The sequence below is a fragment of the Gymnoscopelus braueri genome, assembly GCF_963280865.1.
Source record: "Gymnoscopelus braueri genome assembly, chromosome: 9".
NCBI classification, from domain to species: domain Eukaryota; kingdom Metazoa; phylum Chordata; class Actinopteri; order Myctophiformes; family Myctophidae; genus Gymnoscopelus; species Gymnoscopelus braueri.
The window spans coordinates 33,222,281-33,243,345 of NC_137610.1; the positions used below are offsets into that span (position 1 = coordinate 33,222,281).

Sequence of the window (21,065 nt, forward strand, 5' to 3'; positions counted from 1 at the left end):
GTTTAAGGGTAGCTCTAAAAGCAAAGATCATGGTGTCACTCAAGGGCTTGGTTTAATTCTCCAGTGATCTTGAATGTGCTCACCAAGTTTCATGCTAATCCAGCCATCAGATTTAAAGATATCTTGTGTGGAAGTTGACATTTTGGTCTAAGGATGGCGCTGGAGGAAAGGCCAGTAGGATAAAGGCCACCTTTGTCCTCCGGGGAGCATAAAAATGAACAGCAAATTCCATGTAGATTCAGTCAGTAGTTTTCAAGATATATTGTTTGAGACTGAAGTGTTGGACAGATGGACAAACCAACATTGCCATCAGTAGAACCCCACCAGTAGCGGGGCTAAAAACTGTAACCATTGTCAAAGGTTGCTAATGTCAAAAGGCTCTAATCTAGTGTGTGTGAGAGTGTGTGTGTGAGAGTGTGTGTGAGAGTGTGCGCGCGTGCACTATTAACACCAACAACTCATGCCTCCCCTGTAGGTCAGTGGGGTGTTCCCACTGTGAGTGTGAGCTCCGTACTGGGCATGATGGCGGGGGTATTGGCCTCCACCATGGAATCCATTGGGGACTACTATGCCTGTGCCCGCTTATCCGGGGCCCCTCCCCCACCCACCCATGCCATTAACCGAGGTATTGCTGTCGAGGGCATCGGGTGCATCTTAGCAGCCCTGTGGGGCACTGGGAACGGCACCACTTCCTACAGCCAGAATATCGCAGCACTCGGCATTACAAAGGTATTGCCTTATACTAATTATGTCATTATTAATGTCTTATATGTATATGTACATAACCACAAGATCACTCTGCCCGTGTCCTTTATTTTATAGTACTTTTAACAAGACTAATAATAAGCATTCCTCAACATTGACCTTCTCTATCATTATTCTTCACTTCCATCATCAACAGGATTCATGTGTCCTTTATTTTATCATTTTAACAAAACTAATAGTTTAAAACCCCTGCTTATACTAGTACTAATAGTTGAGTACTACTACTAAAATGTCATGCATTCCTGAACATTGACCTCCTCTATCATTCTTCTTCTCTTACCGCTCTTCAAAACCATCAACAGGATTGATGATGTAAAAATCTGCAAAAACAATGTTGCCAAGTTTCACATTAATGTTTTTTTTGGCATGGCAGTTCTTCCCTCTCCCCCTCTATCAGGCTGTTTGTGTGTATGTGCGTGCGTGCGTGCGTGCGTGCGTGCGTGCGTGCGTGCGTGCGTGCGTGCGTGCGTGCGTGCGTGCGTGCGTGCGTGCGTGCGTGCGTGCGTGTATTTGAGTTTGGGATGATGAATAGTCTCAGTGGCTCTGCTTTGATAAATGAAGCCCTCGTTGTTGTTGTTGTTGTTGGGTGCCAGGTTGGCAGCAGATTGGTTCTTCAGACAACAGGCTTGCTGATGATAGTCCTGGGGATCTTTGGGAAGTTCGGAGCGGTCTTCATCACCATCCCAGACCCTGTTATAGGTGGCATGTTCCTCGTCATGTTCGGAATGATCGCAGCGGTGGGAATATCCAACCTGCAGGTATGGAAAGAACAAACAAGCTATTAAAACAAATAGGGTGGTTAATTTGGTCCATGCTGCTTCCACTACTCTGGCCAAATGTATTTTCACTTTCATTTGTAATTTGATGGCAGGAAAATTGGCAGGGTTTACTACAACTACAGCTATAAACTCTGATTCCGTATCCGTGAGGATATGGCAAGTGGGCCGCCAAATAATTGGGAAAACACTACGATTTGAATGATAATGTAACGTTAATATATATATATATTTCTCTGCTGTCCGGCAGCAACCAGCTAACTCCAAAATGTTAATTTTTCAGGAAATGACAAAAATAAAACAAAACGTGGAGTTAGGAGGTTTTGTTCATCATTGATAAGAACAGCTAAATGGACCTCCATGCTCACAATGAGGTTGGAGGTCAAAAGGGGGTGGAGCCTGGAGTCCGCAAAACCAGCTAACTCCACCCCCCTTTGCTGGACTTAGCTGGTTTAGCAGAAGGCTTGAGGATCCAATGGAGTCAGCTGGTTTTGTCAGAAGCACTTTTTAATACTGTTCATTGGTTCAATATCTTTTGGATCAACACACAGACGTAAAGGGTGTTCAATAGCACTGATTTATGGGAAAAAATGCTGTGCAGTGTTTTCATTGTGATACTTAATAAATAATAATAATAAATAGGAGATTAAAGTACACTACGTTTGTTCCAATGACCCAAGCTGGAACACAATCGACTGATTGATTGATCATTAAAATAAACATGCTCTGAAAATGCACACATCTGACCACTTTTAAGTGGCCAGATGTGTGGGCCACGAACGCTTTGCAGATTTTCAAGTGCGCCCTGATCCAGAAAATGTTGGGAACCACTGACTGAACTACAGCACAGGACAGGGGGAGATCTAAGGGTATTTCAGGGCAGCTGTATACTGTTTCATTGTTTTGGGGTCCATGTGTAAGTGAGCACTCCAGATAGGAAACAAACAATAAGGCACGCACATCCACTCACTAAAAACCAGGTGCTGGGCTGAGGTCAGAATCCTAAAAGAATAAAGTCTGCACACTGGGTCATGCTCCAAAGCTTAAACATGTTATTGGTTCCTTTACACCACCATTGGACGTGATGTTTCGAGCCTTCCGGCTCTTCATCAGACACTCCAGGCAGGAACCACATCAATTAATCAAAATGATCTGTAACATTATCTATGAAAACCATGTCTATAATGCTTTATAAATGATATATAATGCATTATGATCTGCTTATAACACCGTTTAATTATAGTTATAAGAAGTCATACATATTCATAATGCTTTATAAGAATAATCATAACCTGTTATGAAGCATTTTTAAAATGTGTAACGTATAACGCAATAAAAGTATGTTTATATGCATTACAGACACAGTAAGTGTTATAAAAGACCATTTTCAAAGCAGACATTGTGAAGGGTAAACACAGCTGATGCTTAACGCTTTCATGTACAGTATGTGTTACCGTGGACAACTCCTGTAGCGCCAGTTAATTAATTTCATGCTGGCACACAGAAACACATCTAAATGAAAACACACCCGCTATTAATGTTATTACCTTTGGCTGTGTTTACCTGGCATAATGTCTGCTGTGAAAATGGTCCCTTAACACAGACAACAAGTCACATGGACATACAGTATAAGGCTGATGTACAGTGCAGTGCTACAGGACATTACAGGACATACATTTAGACATTTGATAATGGCATTAGACAACATATAAGTGAGTGAGCCACAGGATTGAAAACATGTGATGGGGGCATGCTGATGGCTGAAAAGAGATTATGCCGACCACATGGGTGCAGCAATTCCAGGCTGGAGGCCTGTGATGCGTGTCCTTCCCCCTCTCTGTCCTCGTTGTCTTGTCTCTCTACTTCCCTCTGACCTGCACCTAATTTCATCTGACCCCCAAAATGTCTTTTTATGTTTGCTTTTTTTTTGTATTATGTCAATTTCAATAAAAGAGGGGAAAGAAAAAACAGCTATGTTTCCTGTAGCAGTAGTTCTCAAAGTGGGGTCCGGGTTCCCTGGCACAAAATATTTTCAGATGGTGGTCTGTGGCAAAATCCATATTAATTTGGGGGTCCCTGACATGAAAAAGTTTGACAACTATCACTGTCAACCGTTCACTCAACATAATGACTCACTCGTTCTGTAATCTCTCTGACTCACACACATTCACATACCTGTATTCCTCTGTCTAATTCATTACTCATGCCAGCACCAGCCTATCACTCTCCCTTTCACTCTCTCCCCTTTCTTTTCTTCTCTCTCTCTCTCTCTCTCTCTCTCTCTCTCTCTCTCTCTCTCTCTGTCTCTGTCTCCCTCACACAAAACTCTTGCTCTTATCTCCCCCCCCCCTTTCTCATTCACTCACTCCCCCTCTCTCTGTTTCAGTATGTGGATCTCAATTCATCCAGAAACCTCCTCATTCTTGGTTTTTCTACGTTCAGTGGCCTTGTCCTACCAACCTGGTTTCACTCCAACCCTGGTATCATTGACACAGGTGACTAACACACACACACACACACACACACACACACACACACACACACACACACACACACACACACACACACACACACACACACACTCACTCACTCACTCACTCACTCACTCACTCACTCACTCACTCACTCACTCACTCACTCACTCACTCACTCACTCACTCACTCACTCACTCACACACCCCAGTGACATCATCTGTAGGCAGATTTGATTTGCAAGAACAATATTTCAGCATGCTAACTTTCCAGGTAGAGAAAGGCTATTTTTGCCGGACCCAGGGGGTCTGGCTTACATGAGGCTTTGTACCTGTTTCGTCCATACATGGGCATGTTTTGTACCTGTTTTCTCCATACATGGGCAAAAAACTGGTTTTGGTCACTTTGTCCTTAGGCCCCAGCCATAAAAGTCTGTCCCCCTTTCGTCCATACATGGGCATAGACACAGGCTGACACGTCATGTGAAGTCTGGGTCTGGCAGAACCAGGTCTCCTGGTCTTTTTTTCTATTTGCTTGGAATCCCCATTGATGATGTCATTGTCATTGATGTCACAGATTTCTGAACTGTCCAGCCCACCAAGGAGAGTGAATAGACAGAAACTGTGGCATCTTGAGCATGAGTAAAGAAGGACCAATTATATTGTATATTGTAATTCAGTTTCCTCCTTAGCAGATGTAGTACAGTGTGCCACAAGGCTCTGATCTCTGCCCTATATCTTTCTCTACATGATTCTACTACACAGCCATTGCCCATTACCATGTGCACGGAACAGCGAAGCCCGTTTTTCGCTTTCCCCAACTGTCAGCTGTTTATTAGCGTTTTAACGTACAAAAGAATGTCGCCATGGTTACGGCTGCCCAGCTGTGGGGGGGCCCCCACAGCTGGGCAGCCTTAACCCAGCTGTGGGGGTTTAACTGTCTGCTATGGGACGGGACGAATGATCAAACTGCGCATGCGTCGAATACTCTGCACTGCTCATAACCCAAACACTGCACATACTTTGACTGCACATAACCCCGGGTATGGACTAGTTGTCCATAAACACAACATCAATTTCCACTGTTTTGCCGATGATACACAACTCTACCTGCCCATTAATTCTCTGGAGTCTGGTTGCCTAACAATTCTCAAAGCATGTTTAGCTTATTTACATTGTTGGATAGCTCACACCCTTTTACAGCTAAACAATAGCTGTAATTCATCAGTCCCTGCATATGGCAGTCCTCAATGCTCAGGTATGTCAGATCGATTGGTCAACCCAATGAGGAGAAAAATGCGTGACAAAGAATGGACTGAGAACTAACAGGTTTTTCTGTTAGTAGGATGATCAAGCAAGATTATCAGGATTATCTAGGTACAGACTGTACAGTCACCCTACTGTCAAGGAACATTTTAAGCAATGATTGTTTTACATGAGACAGATGTGAGTTCATAGCCTAACTCAGCCTTCTCAAGCAGTTGATTTGATTTGATTTATTTAATTTATTGATTTGCACAACAGGAATCGTATACATATACAAAGTATAGTATATTACTTCTTTCCTAGGAAAGATGACGGAATATTGTTGGGCTGGTGAGGTAAGAAACCCTAGAAGTAATTCTATTGTTTCGTCCACCCGCCACTGTAATAATTCAACATAATGTTGGTGACTTAGCTGCCACTGTAAAGCCTATGACAGCGATCTTAGTTTTAACATACAGGTAAATAAGATGGATGGTCCAGTTACATTTTACCAGCTAAGAAATATCTAAAAAGTATTTTGTTACTCCTACTGATCTAGAAAAAGTCACCTGTGCTTTTATCTCCTCCCGTCTAGATTACTGCTGCTCAACTGTATATATGCTCTGGCATCATAAAGAAAAACGTATCCCATCTCCAATTATTTCAGAGTGCAGCAGCCAGCTGTTAACTAATGACAGAAGAGCAGAGCAATTAAGCTGGGCTCACTCTACAGGAGTTTTAAAATCATAACCGATTTTGAAATTGTTGTTGCGACACACACATGACAATCTTCACAAATGTTCTTCTCTCTAATCTCAAACATGCACACACTACAAGATTAGAATAAATAAATAATGGCGCATCACACACTATGGGATATTATTAACAACGCACCACCTCAACAATGGAGCGTTCGATCCCTTGCTCCCCCTGGGTTAGTGTCAAATAATCCCTAACTGCTTCGGGTGAGCAGGTTGGTGCCTTGTATGGATTTCTCTGCTATCTGTGTGTGAATGTGTCCGTGAATGGGTGAATGTAATGCACATTGTAGCGCTTTGGATTACTTTTAAGGCATAGCCTTGGTATAGGCCCTTACATCACAGACCTTTTAACCCCATATGAACAGGAGTGCAGCCTAAGATCCTCGGGCAAGGCCCTTAGCCATTCCAAGTCTACACTGTGTTCTTATCCTTTAATGCTCTCTTTTGCTGTGTTTCTTAGACACAGTTTTTCCTTTGTTTTTATTGTTAATACTGTGTGAAGCAAGTTTTAACTATTCTTATTCTTATTCTTATTATTATCATTATGTCCACTCAGTCTATATCAGTCACACACTCAAATGAGAACCTTAGTCATGACAACTTCCATCTGCTCTCGTTTGATTCCAGAGCTGTACGGAAACATACATCCAGCTGCTTGCCATGCCTTAAGTATTAAACTCACTAAAGTTGCTGTATCACCACACATAACTTCTGGAATCCAAGGAGTGCAGATGGAACAAGTTGTCATGAGTGTTGGGATGGCTGATTTCCTGTGTGCATCGATTAGCTGGATGCACCACAGATGTGTAGTCACACGCAGCTCATCATCTCGGCCAGGCCGAAGGCTGGGGGCGGGGATAATGTTTTCGCCCCTGTGTGTGTCTTTCTGTGTGTCTATGAATCTGGAGCTTATCTCGCAAACCACTGGACCGATCCAGTGTCAAACTTTTCGTTCAGGCTGCCAATACTGTAGGCCATGGTAGACATTCTAACCAAACCGAAGTTTTCAAATCGGCCTCATAGTGGCCCTATACCAGCCCACTTTACGTTTTGGCCTATAACTCTTGAACTGTAGGTCGTACAATCTACATTTCTTTTCCCCTTGATAACTTGGATCATGACACCTCCCCATATAGGCCACACTATTTTCCACCACACTAGATTTTCTGTCATTTTTCTTTTTCTTTACACACTAACTTGTTAGATTTTTTAATGTTCCATAACGATTGGCTATAATTGGCTTCTAAAGTGCGTGGGATGTGCCTTTGTTACAAAAAACCTAGGCACATCCCAAATTTGAATCAATTATTGAAGTGCTTCTAAACAACACAGAGCCAAATGTGATTTTACTTAGACCAGTGGTTCTCAAAGTTGGTGCAGGCCAGGGACCCTGAAGGTTCCTTGAAGGGGGTCCAAATGGACCTTTACAGAGTAACTCTGAGAACCAAATGGACTCTTCCGGGTCCATTTGGTTACATGTGCTCACTCTCAGAGATCTGGGGATCTTTGAAATAAATAAAAATTAAGAACCTATGACTTAGACCTGTGGGGAGGCACGGATGTGACAAATGTTTGTTGCAGAAACATGATATATTTCTCATAATTTATTTATTGAAAAAAAAAAGTTTCACCACATTAGGTGCAGTACACTTGATCTGCAGTTCATTCATTCAGATGACAGTAAATAAGATCCTAAATTTGTGTTCAGACTGCTGAATTCACTCATCTGACAATGACTACTAGACAACGGAGGAACGCACACACTCACATTCATATGCATGTAGGCACACACATCTTGACATACACACGTACGTACGTACGTACGTACGTTACAATACAAGTGAGTAAAGGCAAGAACATGCACACACCCTAATGCTTTCGCTCTCAGACACACGCATGCATGCATGCACACACACACACACACACACACACACACACACACACACACACACACACACACACACACACACACACACACACACACACACACACACACACACACACACACACACACACACACACTCTTTCTCTCTCTCTGGTACTTTTATCACTTCTACTGAAACTTTTAGTTTCTGGTGTCCGCTTTCAGCACCAAGGTTGTGAGTGGTTTTTCCACATAATTCTCTATGGAAAGAATCTTTAAAGTGACAAATGAAAAAAAAAAATGTTTTCGCATTTTTAACATAATTTACTACTTTTGCAAACTACAGACAGAGAACCCACAACTTAAATAAAAAAAATAAAAAGATCAAGGTTAACACCTTGATTTATTTATTACGAACAGAATATCAAATTGCGGACAAAATCAGTGACCCCAGATTTTACGACAGTTTCACATGGTTAGGTTAAGCGTTGGTTAAGCATGGAGTCTGTTAGGGTTAAGGTTAGGGTAAGGGTTAAGCATGTATCTGTTAGCGCTAAGGTTAGGGGCAATATAATATAATTACTGTAGGTCAGGCTGCGTACCGGCTCAGGGTCAGATGGGTGGAATTTGCCACAAGTGTACAAAGGAGCTTTAATGTTTAGAGTAGATCATAATACATAATAATGGCCATCACAGAGAAGTTTTCCGGCGACCTTGGAAGACTAGGCACCTGGTAAATCTGGTAAAAATGTTGTGGGCGTCAATAAATGTTCCATGCGAAAACAAAGCGCTCCTCGGCTCACTTTGTGTGGACGCATTCCGTCAAGCATAGGATATGAGTCATATTCTGAAAGAATTCTGAGAGTCATATTCTGAAAGAATTCTGAGAGTCATATGCTGAAAGAATTCTGAGAGTCATATTCTGAAAGAATTCTGAGAGCCATATTCTGAAAGAATTCTGAGAGTCATATTCTGAAAGGAAATACTGTATATTCTTTGGAACGGTTTGCATCGTGAGAACATTCGCACAAACGCTATTACATAGTAACTTCTTTCTATTCATTCAAGCCCAACACTAAACATTTCAAGAAAAATCTCATCTCTTAATGACTCTCTTACATGCAGTCAGACATCCATGTTTAACAGGTTGTCATACACTTCATTTTCCAAAGCATGCAGTTAATCTGAATTATTTTACAGTTAGGAAATTTGCCAATTAGGTGCCCAGTGTTCCGGGGACATTTCTACTGCCCAGAGTTCCCAGGTGTCCACTTTTCCCATTTTTTTGTCATACACATGAGCGGCGACTGCAAACCAGATACAACTGAGAAAGACGTGAACGTACTGTAGAACTATGAAGACTAGATGAGGGAACATAACGCATACAAGACCTAGACAAGACAGTAAATGAAGCAAATCTGTTACTGTGACAATATTATCAACAAAATGTTTCAGTATGTGTGCGGATCATCGGACCTCTGATTATAACCATATGGGCAAAGCGGTCACTTGCTACATAATAGAACACACAGTAAAAGGCCAGTTTTACATAAAGTTGCTGTGCCACACATGCACGTGAGTTGATGCACATGCATGTGTGTTTGACAGGTATGATTTATGATATGCTGTATAAGTTGTGACTTATAACACCCATGACAGGTTGACAGTGTACATATGATTTATGACAGTGTCCTCTCGTTTAGTCATCAGTGTGGTCAGCTGGGGACAGTGACTTCACACATGCATCCTCTTGCTTCTCTCTCTCCCTCAGACAGGGGACCATAAAACCCCACCACGCTCCTTTCTCGTTCTCTGTTTGTGGTTATATATTAGATATTTTCTGTTCTAATAATATATAAAAAAAACTATAATGATTATCAACATTGGCTAAAAGTAGAACTAAGGGTAAACACATGAGAAAAATAAAAGCCCAAGAACGGAAAGAAATTCAAAACAGAAAACTAAAACATAAATCAAGGTAAAACGGAGCTAAAAAAGATTAGTAAAAGAAACATCGCCTCACTCGGGCGTGCCTCTCGGGGCAAAAGTCTGCTCCTGACGGCGGACATGCCTAAATACTGTGACCTGCGAGTGAGAATGTGTGGACAAGACTGCCGGCTCTTAAGCAGCGGGCATCTACTGGAAGGCACAAGTGATACAATCCTGAGGTCGTATGAGGTTGTTCATTCCATGCTTGTATGTTTTTAATCTTCTCTGCGCCTCTGTGTTTGTTGTTGATGTCTCTGTTGGTGTGGGTGTTTGTGTGTGTGTGTGCATAATGGGCTGCAGGTGTGTTTGGCTGATTGAATGAGTGGATGATGAAGTGTGCTGTGAAATCAATGAACACTTCTATGAAGACATCTCACACAGAGTGACAGTTTAGCTGGCAGTCTGGCTTGGAGTGCAGAGAGGAAAGCCCGCAGGCGCTAGGGAAAGCCGGCCCTTTAAACCCACCGCTGGAAGCCTGGAACCAATCAGCTCCCTGGAACAACATACATACTCAATCATCCACTTCATTCAATACGCCAAGCACACCTGCAGCTCATCACACACACACACACACACGCACACGCACACGCACACACGCACACACACACACAGAGGCACAGTGATTACAACACAAACAAACATAAATTGAACAACCTCACACAACCTCAGGGTCATAACACCTCGCCCCCTAAACATTGAACGTTTTCCCCCAAAGGATATCTTCAATAATCACATGTCACAGGAACAAAAAAAAACATTTCTTATGCTGAATTCCATATGGAAACAAACCTTGCCTTTCACTCAACTCCATGTTGACACTGAGACCCAATGCTCTCCCGTCTCCACGTAAGGTCCTTGCACACTGGTGCGTCTTTTCGTTGCGTTTTTTTTTTTTTCATTGTTTTTTCAATTTATTTCATTGTTGTAAAAAAAACGCAACGAAAAGACGCACCAGTGTGCAAGGACCTTAAGACCCCATTCTCTCCCTGTCTCCACGGAGGCTCCATCTCTCCTGCCTCCCGCATCCGAACATCCCTGTTGCAATGCCACCGAATATCCACAAACTACGTCACCGAAAACCACCAACCACTTAAAACACTTTGTTGGCCAGGGGCCTCAGGGGGTATATACTTGTTCCCCTCTTTCCTCTACACCAAATCTCTGAAAATAGCCGATCAAAGCTCCCAACATGTGGTTAATTTAACGTATTACAGAGGAAATTACTGTTTCCCGGACCCTGCAGTGCACCCTCCTGGAGATGAGTAATTAAGCTGCCGTTTTGACAAATTAAGGTTTCGTGCGTCCCCCCGTGCCACCAGACTGCCACGTTTAGGAGAGATGCCATCGCTAATGGTTGGCTGTGATATACTGGACATATCCCTGATCTCCTGCTGAGGTCCCAGTGGCCAAAACCCCCGACCTGGAGATCACATGCACTGGCAAAGTAATGGCATTCGATCGTTGGGTTTCTCTCCTTAAGTGAGGTTCCAAATTGTGGCATAACTCCAGAAGGACGTGCCATGGAAAGATACAAAAATACTTGCACGCGCATAGAGGTTTTAATAGAGCTAGATCTGCCATTGTCTAGATCTGATGGCAAGGCAAATTTATTTGTATAGCACATTTCAACAATAAGGCAATGCAATGTAGCCTGGCGTAGCCAGACTATATCACTGCGTGGATATGAGTCTGGTGCTTCCATGACGAAGTTTTTTTTCCCAAGGGGCGGGATCAAAACAATGGCCCTCGACGCAATTGGTTAGACCTACAACCAACTACCAATTACAGTCTCCCATATTCGAATACTGGGCCCTGATTGGTCACCCACGTCTCCTGGAGCAGGAAATGGATTCTCTATGGAGCGGTGCCAGACCCAAATCGCAGAGTGCAATTTATTTTTTGCACTCGCAGATTCGTCTGGTCCCAGGCTAAATGCAATGTGCTTTACGCAAAACATTAAGCAATAGGAAACACATTATAAAAGGACATTTTAATTCAGTAAACAAAAAGAAAAGACAAAAAAGTTAAACACGTATCTAATAGAAAACACCTATTTAGGACACAGAGCAAAAAACACAATACAAAATAGTAAGACCAAAGAAGTGGAAAAAGGACTCGGGCAGCAGCGTTCTGAATCAACTGCAGTCATCTGATTGATTTTGTAGGGAGACCTGTGAAGACACCGTTTCAGTAGTCAAGTCTACTACTGGTTATTTTAAATCCTGTTTGAACATAAGTCCTTTAACCCGTGGTATATTTTTAAGGTGATAGTGTTATTAATGTGGCTGTTAAAGTTCATTTCCAGGACTACACCAAGGTTTATGACTTGGTTTGTGGTTGACTGTCAAAACTTGTTTAAATTATTGTTTAAAATATTGCTTGTAATTACTTTATTAAAGTTCCTTAAATCTATGAGAATTTAAATATGCTACTGTATGATCCTGGCCAAATGAAAAAGTCTGCGAGTGACCAGCAGTTTCCTGTTCACGCCAATAATTGCAAACAATTCACTATAGCTTCGGGGAGTTAGGGTTAATGTCGATGTTGTTCTTTACGAAATAGAATAGTTTGACATAGGTTAAATATTTTTGTATTAAATAAATAGCGGCATATGTTTAGATTTAGATTTAGATAGAGCCATTTACCACATTTGACCATTGGCTATGCTCATGTCATGTCAAATTGACGACAGATTGAATGATGTCGAGCATTGTGTTGAAATGACCGAATGCCCACGTTTTGGTCACACACAAGTTTGATAAATGAGGGCCATTATGCCGTCAATATTTATTCTCTGTGCGTCATGACGTACAACTGTTTTGTTAAGATACAAGCAATTAACCATTGTCATGTGTGTATGCATAAAAAACATAATTATGTCAAAAGGCTTGCATTGCGCACCAGCAGCCAATGTGGAATCCAAGAGTCGTAACACAAGTATTGTTTTTCTTCAATTATTTGATTACAGAATGTAATGGAAGGGGACAGCTTTCCTTACGTAAGGGCCCGCTCCTCTATCGCGTGTGTGTGTGTGTGTGTGTGTGTGTGTGTGTGTGTGTGTGTGTGTGTGTGTGTGTGTGTGTGTGTGTGTGTGTGTGTGTGTGTGTGTGTGTGTGTGTGTGTGTGTGTGTGTGTGTGTGTGTGTGTGTGTGTGTGTGTGTGTGTGTGTGTGTGTGTGTGTGTGTGTGTGTGTGTGTGTCACTGTGTGTGTGATTTATACAGCACATTCAACAACAACAGGATTTGACATAAAGTGCTTCCAGTCAATGCAGCTGGATTAACTATACATGAATAAACAGAAGGAGGAGAATGAGTTAACTGCGGGATTAAGAAACCCATAACAAAAACCCATCACTATTTCATTATGATAATTTTATGATGCATTATACACTGTAATAATGCATTATAGTGTGATTATTATGTTATTGTAAGTGCCTTTAAGTGGTCATTGGTGCTTTAAGTAAAGTAATGACATTCTTCAAGTTTAAGGCAGAGATGTTTTGGGATGTTCTTGCATGGAATCAATGCAATTTCACTTTAATTAAAGTACCCAATGATCACAATTTTAATCACAATATAATGCATTATAGTAGTGATTATAATGCATTATAAATTTATTATAATTCATTACATCTATGAGAATTATATAATACATGATTATATAATCATAATACATGATCCTGGCCAAATGAAAAAGTATGCGAGTGACCAGCTGTTATGAAGTATTATGATACTTGATCTTAGAAGTCATAAAATGCTTTATAAAATGTTGTGATTATTATGAAAATTCAGTACTCATGCATGCTTATCCTATAATTCTACAAAGCTCTGTAGTGGTGAGTGCATTGACCATTACCATGTGCACGGAACAGCGAAGCCGTTTTTTTTATTTCACCAAATCTCAGCTGTTTATTTGCGTTTTTGTGTAAAAGAATGTCGCCATGGTTACGGCTGCCCATCTGTGGGATCGCCCCGCGAGCTATGGGACGAACTGCCTCCCGGGTTGCCAGATTATATGCGCATATCCCCCCACGGGTATGGACTAGTACCTATAATTATAGAGTGTTATGCTGATTAGAATGTATTTATACTTCTAAGTCATTATAAAATACTTTATAAATTATAAAATGCTTTATAATGTGTTTTTGATTGATTTGATGATTACTGGAACAGCCGAAAGGTTTGGGCTCATACCACATGGGCGTAATGCTCTGATGATGATAATAATAATAATAATGTGTTATGATTATTGTAATAAAGTATTATGAGTATTTATGAGTGAGTATAACTATAATTGTACAGTGTTATATAATGTATAATGTTGTACATAAGTATGTTTATAATGCATTGTATACGTAGAAAGTGCTCCCAAGCTTTTTCACAAAGCTTGACACATGACAGAAATCAATCAAAAACCCAGTGACCCTTCCTGCCTTTTGCGCCCACTTACGTGCAACATCAAAAGAGCACTACTACCTACTCTTCTCTGCATGTGTAACACCTTGATCCATCGTGGCTAATCCAAAAGCTAGGCACGAGGACTTTGTCTGGTCACTTCAGGTCTGGGCTACTTACCTAAACAAATCCTCTTGGCTATAGCAGCCTCCCCAGCGCAACCGCCAACACTATCCTGTGTCACTGTGTGTAATCTGCTATAATCAGCATGGCCAGGACAAAGCAGTTTTGACGGCAGATCTCTTCTACACCTACCATCATCACCATCCCATCCTACACACACACAAATACATGTGCACAATGCACCCACACCAAGGAGGGGAATAGGCAACTGGAGTTCTTTGTGAACATAACTGTTTGGTTGTTTTCCGTTCAGAGGAGACTGTGTGTGTGTGTGTGCGTGTGCGTGTGCGTGTGTGTGTGTGTGTGTGTGTGTGTGTGTTTCATGCAAGGGCACACTTTACAGGCGAGCTAAAAAAAGGTGCCTAATCTGATTTGAGAATGAGACAGAACACAGATTTTAAATGTATCATATACCTAAAAGTCAGAACTTTTGTATAAATATCAAGTCAGGGTTAGTTATATTATTTCACGTGTGTGGCTCACCGCTGTTGTTAAATTACATTGGCTGGCCCTGCAAAGTCTGTTTTTCATACGATCTTGCAGTAATGTTACGAGATCCAAATAATTCTTCTTCAGTCCATGAAAAAAAGTGAGATTCTTTTTCTTCTTTTTTTCATCACTTGAAACCCAGCATCCATATTCTGGGGGCAACATTAGCCAAAAATAGCCGACGTAGATCGCCTATTTTTGTCAAAGAAACTTTGTGTAGACGGAAAAAAGCGGTCCAAGTACAGGGCCAACTCAGGTCCACTTTACTAAGTCTAGAGGGTTTATGTGGTTAACTACGTAGTTAAGTTGTGCATAGAGATATGTGCATGCCATTACGGCAAAAGTAGACAAGTGACAGATCACAGACAAGTGAAATTCCTCACAGTTTTCCCCCTCCTTACATTTCTCTGTGTTTCGTAGAGAGATGCCTGGATCTCCCCAAACGCAAAAGAGCAATTCTTTTCTCTATCAGTGCTGAATTATTGGATAGGGATCTGGCTAGAGAATACTGAGGATAAAGCATAATATTGTTACATTTGGTTGTAATAAATGCTTATAATCTGTGTCGTGCAGATCAACTAAACTGATGTCAGGCTTACGAATATGATTCGATATGATTGCGAAAATCATTCTCTAAGCCTAAACTTCTTGAATTCCTGGCAGTACGACTGGCCCTGACAATACATTACAGTTATAGTAGATTAATGCAAAGCTCCTTCTGCTTCCTGTCTTTTCGTTTGGATGTATTGGCTGAATTTTATGATTCTCAGTTTTCTAGGACGTTTAAAGTGGGATTGGCTCACTCCATGTCTCAGACGGTTTGAAAGGCGTCTGTTGTGAGTGGAACCTCTCCCAGCTTGTTGATTTAACAACACGTCCTAATAAGTATGAAAATAAATCCACTCTCTTGGACCTAATCATAACCATCAATCCTAATGAATTCTTGCCGGTCTGAGTTTTCTCAAATGATCTAAAGTGACCACTGCGCTAACACATGTGTCAGATATACTAGGCTTCCCAAAACGGCATGATTTAGATAGTGGTGACCTGGTCAGAATTAGCATGATCCCAGATGTGGACAGTGTGTACCGGTTAAGAAAACAGTTCCACACAAACACGCACCACGACAAAGAATTCTAATGAAAGTCAGAAACAACCCATGGTGTTCCTCAGAGGTCTCTACTCTACTTCATGAATGTAACATTGCCTGGCCTGAAGCCAGATCATTAAATTCCCCTTCTCTCTGGGCTAGATTTCAACATCTCCATAATAAATGCAGTATTTGCATTAGGAAATCGAAAGCTGAATTTGATTTACATTCTACTGTATCTCTGACAACTTAAATAACCCCTTCAAATTCTGGAAAATTCTAAAGTCTCTAAACCCAACTCCCTCTGTGTCGCTCCCACTTCAAATACATCACAAAGTGCAGGCAATAAACAATGGATTGCTGATGTGTTTAATGAACATTTTGTTTCAGCTAGGTATTTGCTTGACCGTACATCTCCTGCTCTATGTCTGATGTCTCAACGAGGCCTTCTAGTGGTGATCCTGGTGATGGAAAGGGGTGAAGAATAGTAAAAGAAAGAAACAAAGAAAACAAGTCACATATCGTCACCTTGCTAAACTAATGGCCTAAGTCATTTTTTGAGGAAAATTATATTTTTGCCTAAGTCAGCTCCTCATGACACCGGCCACCTCTGGTAAAATCGCCCAATTCCATCATGCTGTTCACTCCCCTTTTAGTATAATGGCTTAACTACCTTGTGTGACTTAGGACAAAATAGGCCTTTTTTGTCACATGGTTTTGTGACTTAAGCCAAATTATTTACTGATTTAGGCCATTTTGTAATTTGTTTTGCTTTTTCAGAGTCAGATTTAATCCTATTTAAACCTATTTAAATCTCTTATGTTACATGACTGACAGACAGTGTTATTTCTATTTAAATAGTCATAATTTGTTATAAACATGTTGGGTGAAATGATTAAGAAATATCATATAGTTTTGTTTTGGATCAGTTTTTTTTTTTCCTGAAAAACTAAAAAATGAATTATATACAATTAGGCAGAAATGCTTCTGGTGCAGGTACAGAAACATGTACAGCAGATAAAAATTTGCCTGGTAAACCCTCCCTCCGGAAATCTCATTTCCATTTGATTCCAGGAGTGAGTCTGGCCTGATCGCCCATTCTGCAATATTGGAGTTGGGCGGGAGTAATACCGTTGACTGACAACCCCTTCAGCCAATGATCGTTTTTCCCCTTCAGCCAATTGCAGTGCATTTTTACCACCTCCGCGACTAATGTGACACAACGGGACTTTTGAGATGGCCATGCCCAAAACAGGTTGCCTTATTCGGATACATGCGTGTCACTGCTCGCCCCTGCCGGTTCTCTGAATTTTTATTTTTAAATAGGCTCTGTCATGATTAATTGACCACATATATGAAGTTAAACAACTAAATTCTATCCAAACGATATCTTATAAGTAAAAGTTTGAGAGCTTTTTGAAGTTCTTAAACAGCGGAGAAAACTGCCCACAGAAACAATGGCTGCCGTTCGTGTTTCACTCAGGCTGCACTCGGGTCCATTCGGGCTCACTCGAACTCGCCACCTGATTGGCCAACTGTCACTGTCAATCACAGAACGATGTGCGACGACGCTGATAGGCTCGGTTTTTTGGTAATGCGCTAGAAACGCCCATACAAGCCATCAGGCCAGACTCACTCCTGGAATCAAATGGAAATGAGATTTCCGGAGGGAGGGTTTACCAGGCTAGATAAAAATGGCAGCAGATATCAAATCACAGTCGCTTGTGCCTGGTTAAAATAGCAGCTGATTTAGAATCTCTGTGAACAGGAAATAAATTCAGATTAAGTCATCCACCATTTTTTTCCTGTTTGTTTTTTCCCTCTCTGCTTTCAGGAGTTAAAGAGCTGGATCAAGTTATCGTGGTTCTGTTCACCACACACATGTTCATTGGAGGCTTTTTTGGCTTTGTGCTGGACAACACCATACCAGGTATGACATCATCCCCACCTCACAACCAAAGCCATAACCACTTTACTGATTTTATATACACACAGTCATGTAAATAGATGTTTATAGAGCAGTAACAACCTTGCACACAGCACCTTCAAGCACTTTAAAAGGGAATTGCGCATTCTTCTTTTCCTCTTTTTTTCCCAACATTGCCAGTGCTTCATTAATGCCAGGAATGGCACTTTTAGGCGCACATTTTAAAACAAGATTCGTCCATATGTCCCCCCCTCTCTGGCAAATCCTGACAGAAGAGAAACGAGGGAAGTCAGTGAAGAAGGCATGCACAGTTGACAAGAGAGAGGGGGGGAGAGAGAGAGCGAGCAAGCTGTTTCAATGTGCGTCCCTTCCCATCCTGTTTTTTTTGTTGTCAGAATCGTTCATAAATAATAGCATTCTTCTATTGCTACATTCCTATGTTAAAGTTCTGAATCCACATCATTATGAAATAACGATGTGGAAACATCATTATTGTTGGCGGGGTTGGGTTGGCAAGACTGACGGGTTCATGAGCTCCGGCACCTAATAATTTACAAATTAAGCACTGAATATAGGCCTTTATTTTGGATCATCTGGGCCACATACGAAGGGTGCTTGTGAAAACAGCCCTTCAAATTGTTGCCACAATTAAGAAATTTGCTAAATGAATCATTGTCCTTTTTGTCTTCTTTGTAATAAACAAAATACACAATGCTATATAACAACATAAAGAGGAGTCTCTGCTCTGATTGTTGCAACTCTTCCCCTGTTGGACATGCTCCTGTTCCATAATAATAATAATAATAATCATTATTATTATTATTATTATTATTGCTGCTACAATGTCTGAGGAACCAGAACAAAATATAAATTTTAAATACTTTTAAGTACCTGTACACAAGAAACAATGAACTGTAACCACATATGCCCTACATACATATTTCATCATGCCACAGACCTCGCTAAATCCCTTCTGATCGCGTGTTCAACTGTTTGTAGACACACAGGGTAGTTGTGTGAGTGGCCCAGAGAACAAATTTTCAATCGGCGACATTCCATTTTGCAGTAGTAGCAGTTTCTAAACAGCGTTTCTAAAAAGCGTTCCACGGCGGAGAAAAACAAAGCCGAGATAATGGCGATTTAGCGGAAGGTTTAGAGCGGCGGCAGGCGGCAAGTCATTTCCGTATCCGGGTGTGCTACAATGAAATGTATCACTGCGAGAGATGAAGGACGGTGAGATCTTTTAAAATCAACGTTTTTTGCAAAATTACGTTTTTTACGTCGGTGGCAGATTTGGTAATTGGAAAAAAATACGTTTTTTACGTCAGTGGCAGTGAATGAGTAACATTTTGTGAAAATCTTCTTGGAATTTCTTTAATTTCCCATAATGACATTCCTCAAATAGGGACACAATAACTGAGCCACATCTCATAGCTCCTTGTCTCTTTCATTTGTTTCATGTTTTGTTTGTTTTTTTAGGAACCGAAAAAGAGAGGGGTCTAAAGAGTTGGCGCAAGAAAGTCGAGGAGGAGGGCAAAGGTCACGTGGCGGACCTGTCCTGCTATGACATCCCTCTATGCAGTGGCTTTTTGCGGCGGTTCAAATGCTGCCAGTATCTACCTTTCCTACCGTCCTACAAGGCCCCCGAACAGAGAATACCCATGTAGCGATCAAGTGGAATTACCCACTAGCTGTGAATACCAACGTACAGTATTATCTGTAGCATCTATACACAGCCTGGAGTAGAAGTGAAGTGGCTTTGAGTTCACGACATGGTAACACTGACACTTGGCGTTCTCTCTCGCTCTGGTAGCAGAGGGCAGCACAATGCTTCATATTCACTGAAATCACAGTGAAATCTGGCATTTTAATGTAACATTGCTATTGGGAGGGGGGGATACTGTGCCACATACAATTATGACTACAAATCTTTCCTAATTGTTGGTGTTCATGAGCAGCTCGCTCTCTCTCTCCCTCTCACTTACTTTTAATTAGCTAAATTCAAACAGAAATTCATTTTTTTGTTATGTTTTGTCTATTATTCTTTTGTTTTACTGTATCAGGTACAGTACCACATGATGGGGGCAAACCTGATATGCAATGGATTTCAATATCAGCTAACCCAAAGGATTGTTTGATGGACCATAATGTTAGCTTGTTTGTTAGAATGGCTAGCTAAACAATTAAGACCTTAAATCATCTTCTAATACAGATATTACAGCTATTATGTCACTGCTCTCTGAAACTACTTTGTGACCCAATTGTGGTGCCCAACCAATGTTGGTGTACACACAGTTGTCAATTAAGCAATTTAGCATTACTCTGCCAGATTTGGAGATGGAGTTTAATGTCTGACTCTTTTGTACAAAGAGACTAAGAGAAGGGCGTGTTTTGGGGGGAGAAGTGTGGGTAAGTTTTGGTCAAGCCATCAAATGTCATTAATTTTGGACTACTGTACCACTCCAGATATAGTTTTGCCTATACTGACAAACCCAACCCTCTTTGCTGAGATAGCATACTATTCTGAGGGAAAAGATAAATTGTTGCAGTGAGTGAGGACCTGCAAGTATCTATATTGTAAAACAGATTGGAGCTGCTGTGTAGCTGTATATAGGCCTACAGTCATAATTTAACAACTATAACCTGAAAATACTATAGAGAAATATCTATCTTAAAAATAGTTTTTAATCGTGTATCATATTGAGTGACTGTTTTATTTCTTAAAACAAGTGAAAGAATAAATGCCTGTGTGGTCAGGCCATGCCACTTGGTTTTATATGTTCCATAAATGTAAAATAATCCTGTATAAAAAGTCACGTTACTTTGAAATAAGACAGATCAGTTGATATCAACATAGATATCGAGATATTAAGTCTTAAGGCAAGACTAAAGGAAACATATTTTTTTCCAGTGTTAAGCATCACATTCACATAACACAGTTTGATCATAACTACCTCAGCAAGCAGATTACAGAAACTTTAAAAAAACAACTAAATACTACTACCAACTAGAAAACAAACTAACAGTTACTGTGTATGTGGTACATTTAAGAGTTTCTTCTAAAAGGCATCTCATTTATTTGATTGCTATTTTTTTATTTAAAGTCTTCA

General features: G+C 40.9%; 1 protein-coding gene across 1 annotated transcript in view; it reads left to right on the plus strand.

Annotated features, from left to right (window-relative positions):
* The window catches only part of LOC308092284 (solute carrier family 23 member 1), a gene marked incomplete at its 5' end in the record, with an annotated part of 82,315 nt that extends 62,081 nt beyond the window's left edge, over positions 1 to 20,234 (plus strand). Inside the window, 5 exons of the mRNA XM_080438132.1 lie at positions 476 to 729; positions 1,359 to 1,523; positions 3,928 to 4,036; positions 17,863 to 17,958; positions 19,435 to 20,234. Of these exons, the coding sequence (XP_080294258.1) occupies positions 476 to 729; positions 1,359 to 1,523; positions 3,928 to 4,036; positions 17,863 to 17,958; positions 19,435 to 19,622 (812 nt within the window). The 3' untranslated portion in view covers positions 19,623 to 20,234. The remainder of the gene's footprint in view (positions 1 to 475; positions 730 to 1,358; positions 1,524 to 3,927; positions 4,037 to 17,862; positions 17,959 to 19,434) is intronic.
* Positions 20,235 to 21,065: the final 831 nt, after the last annotated feature.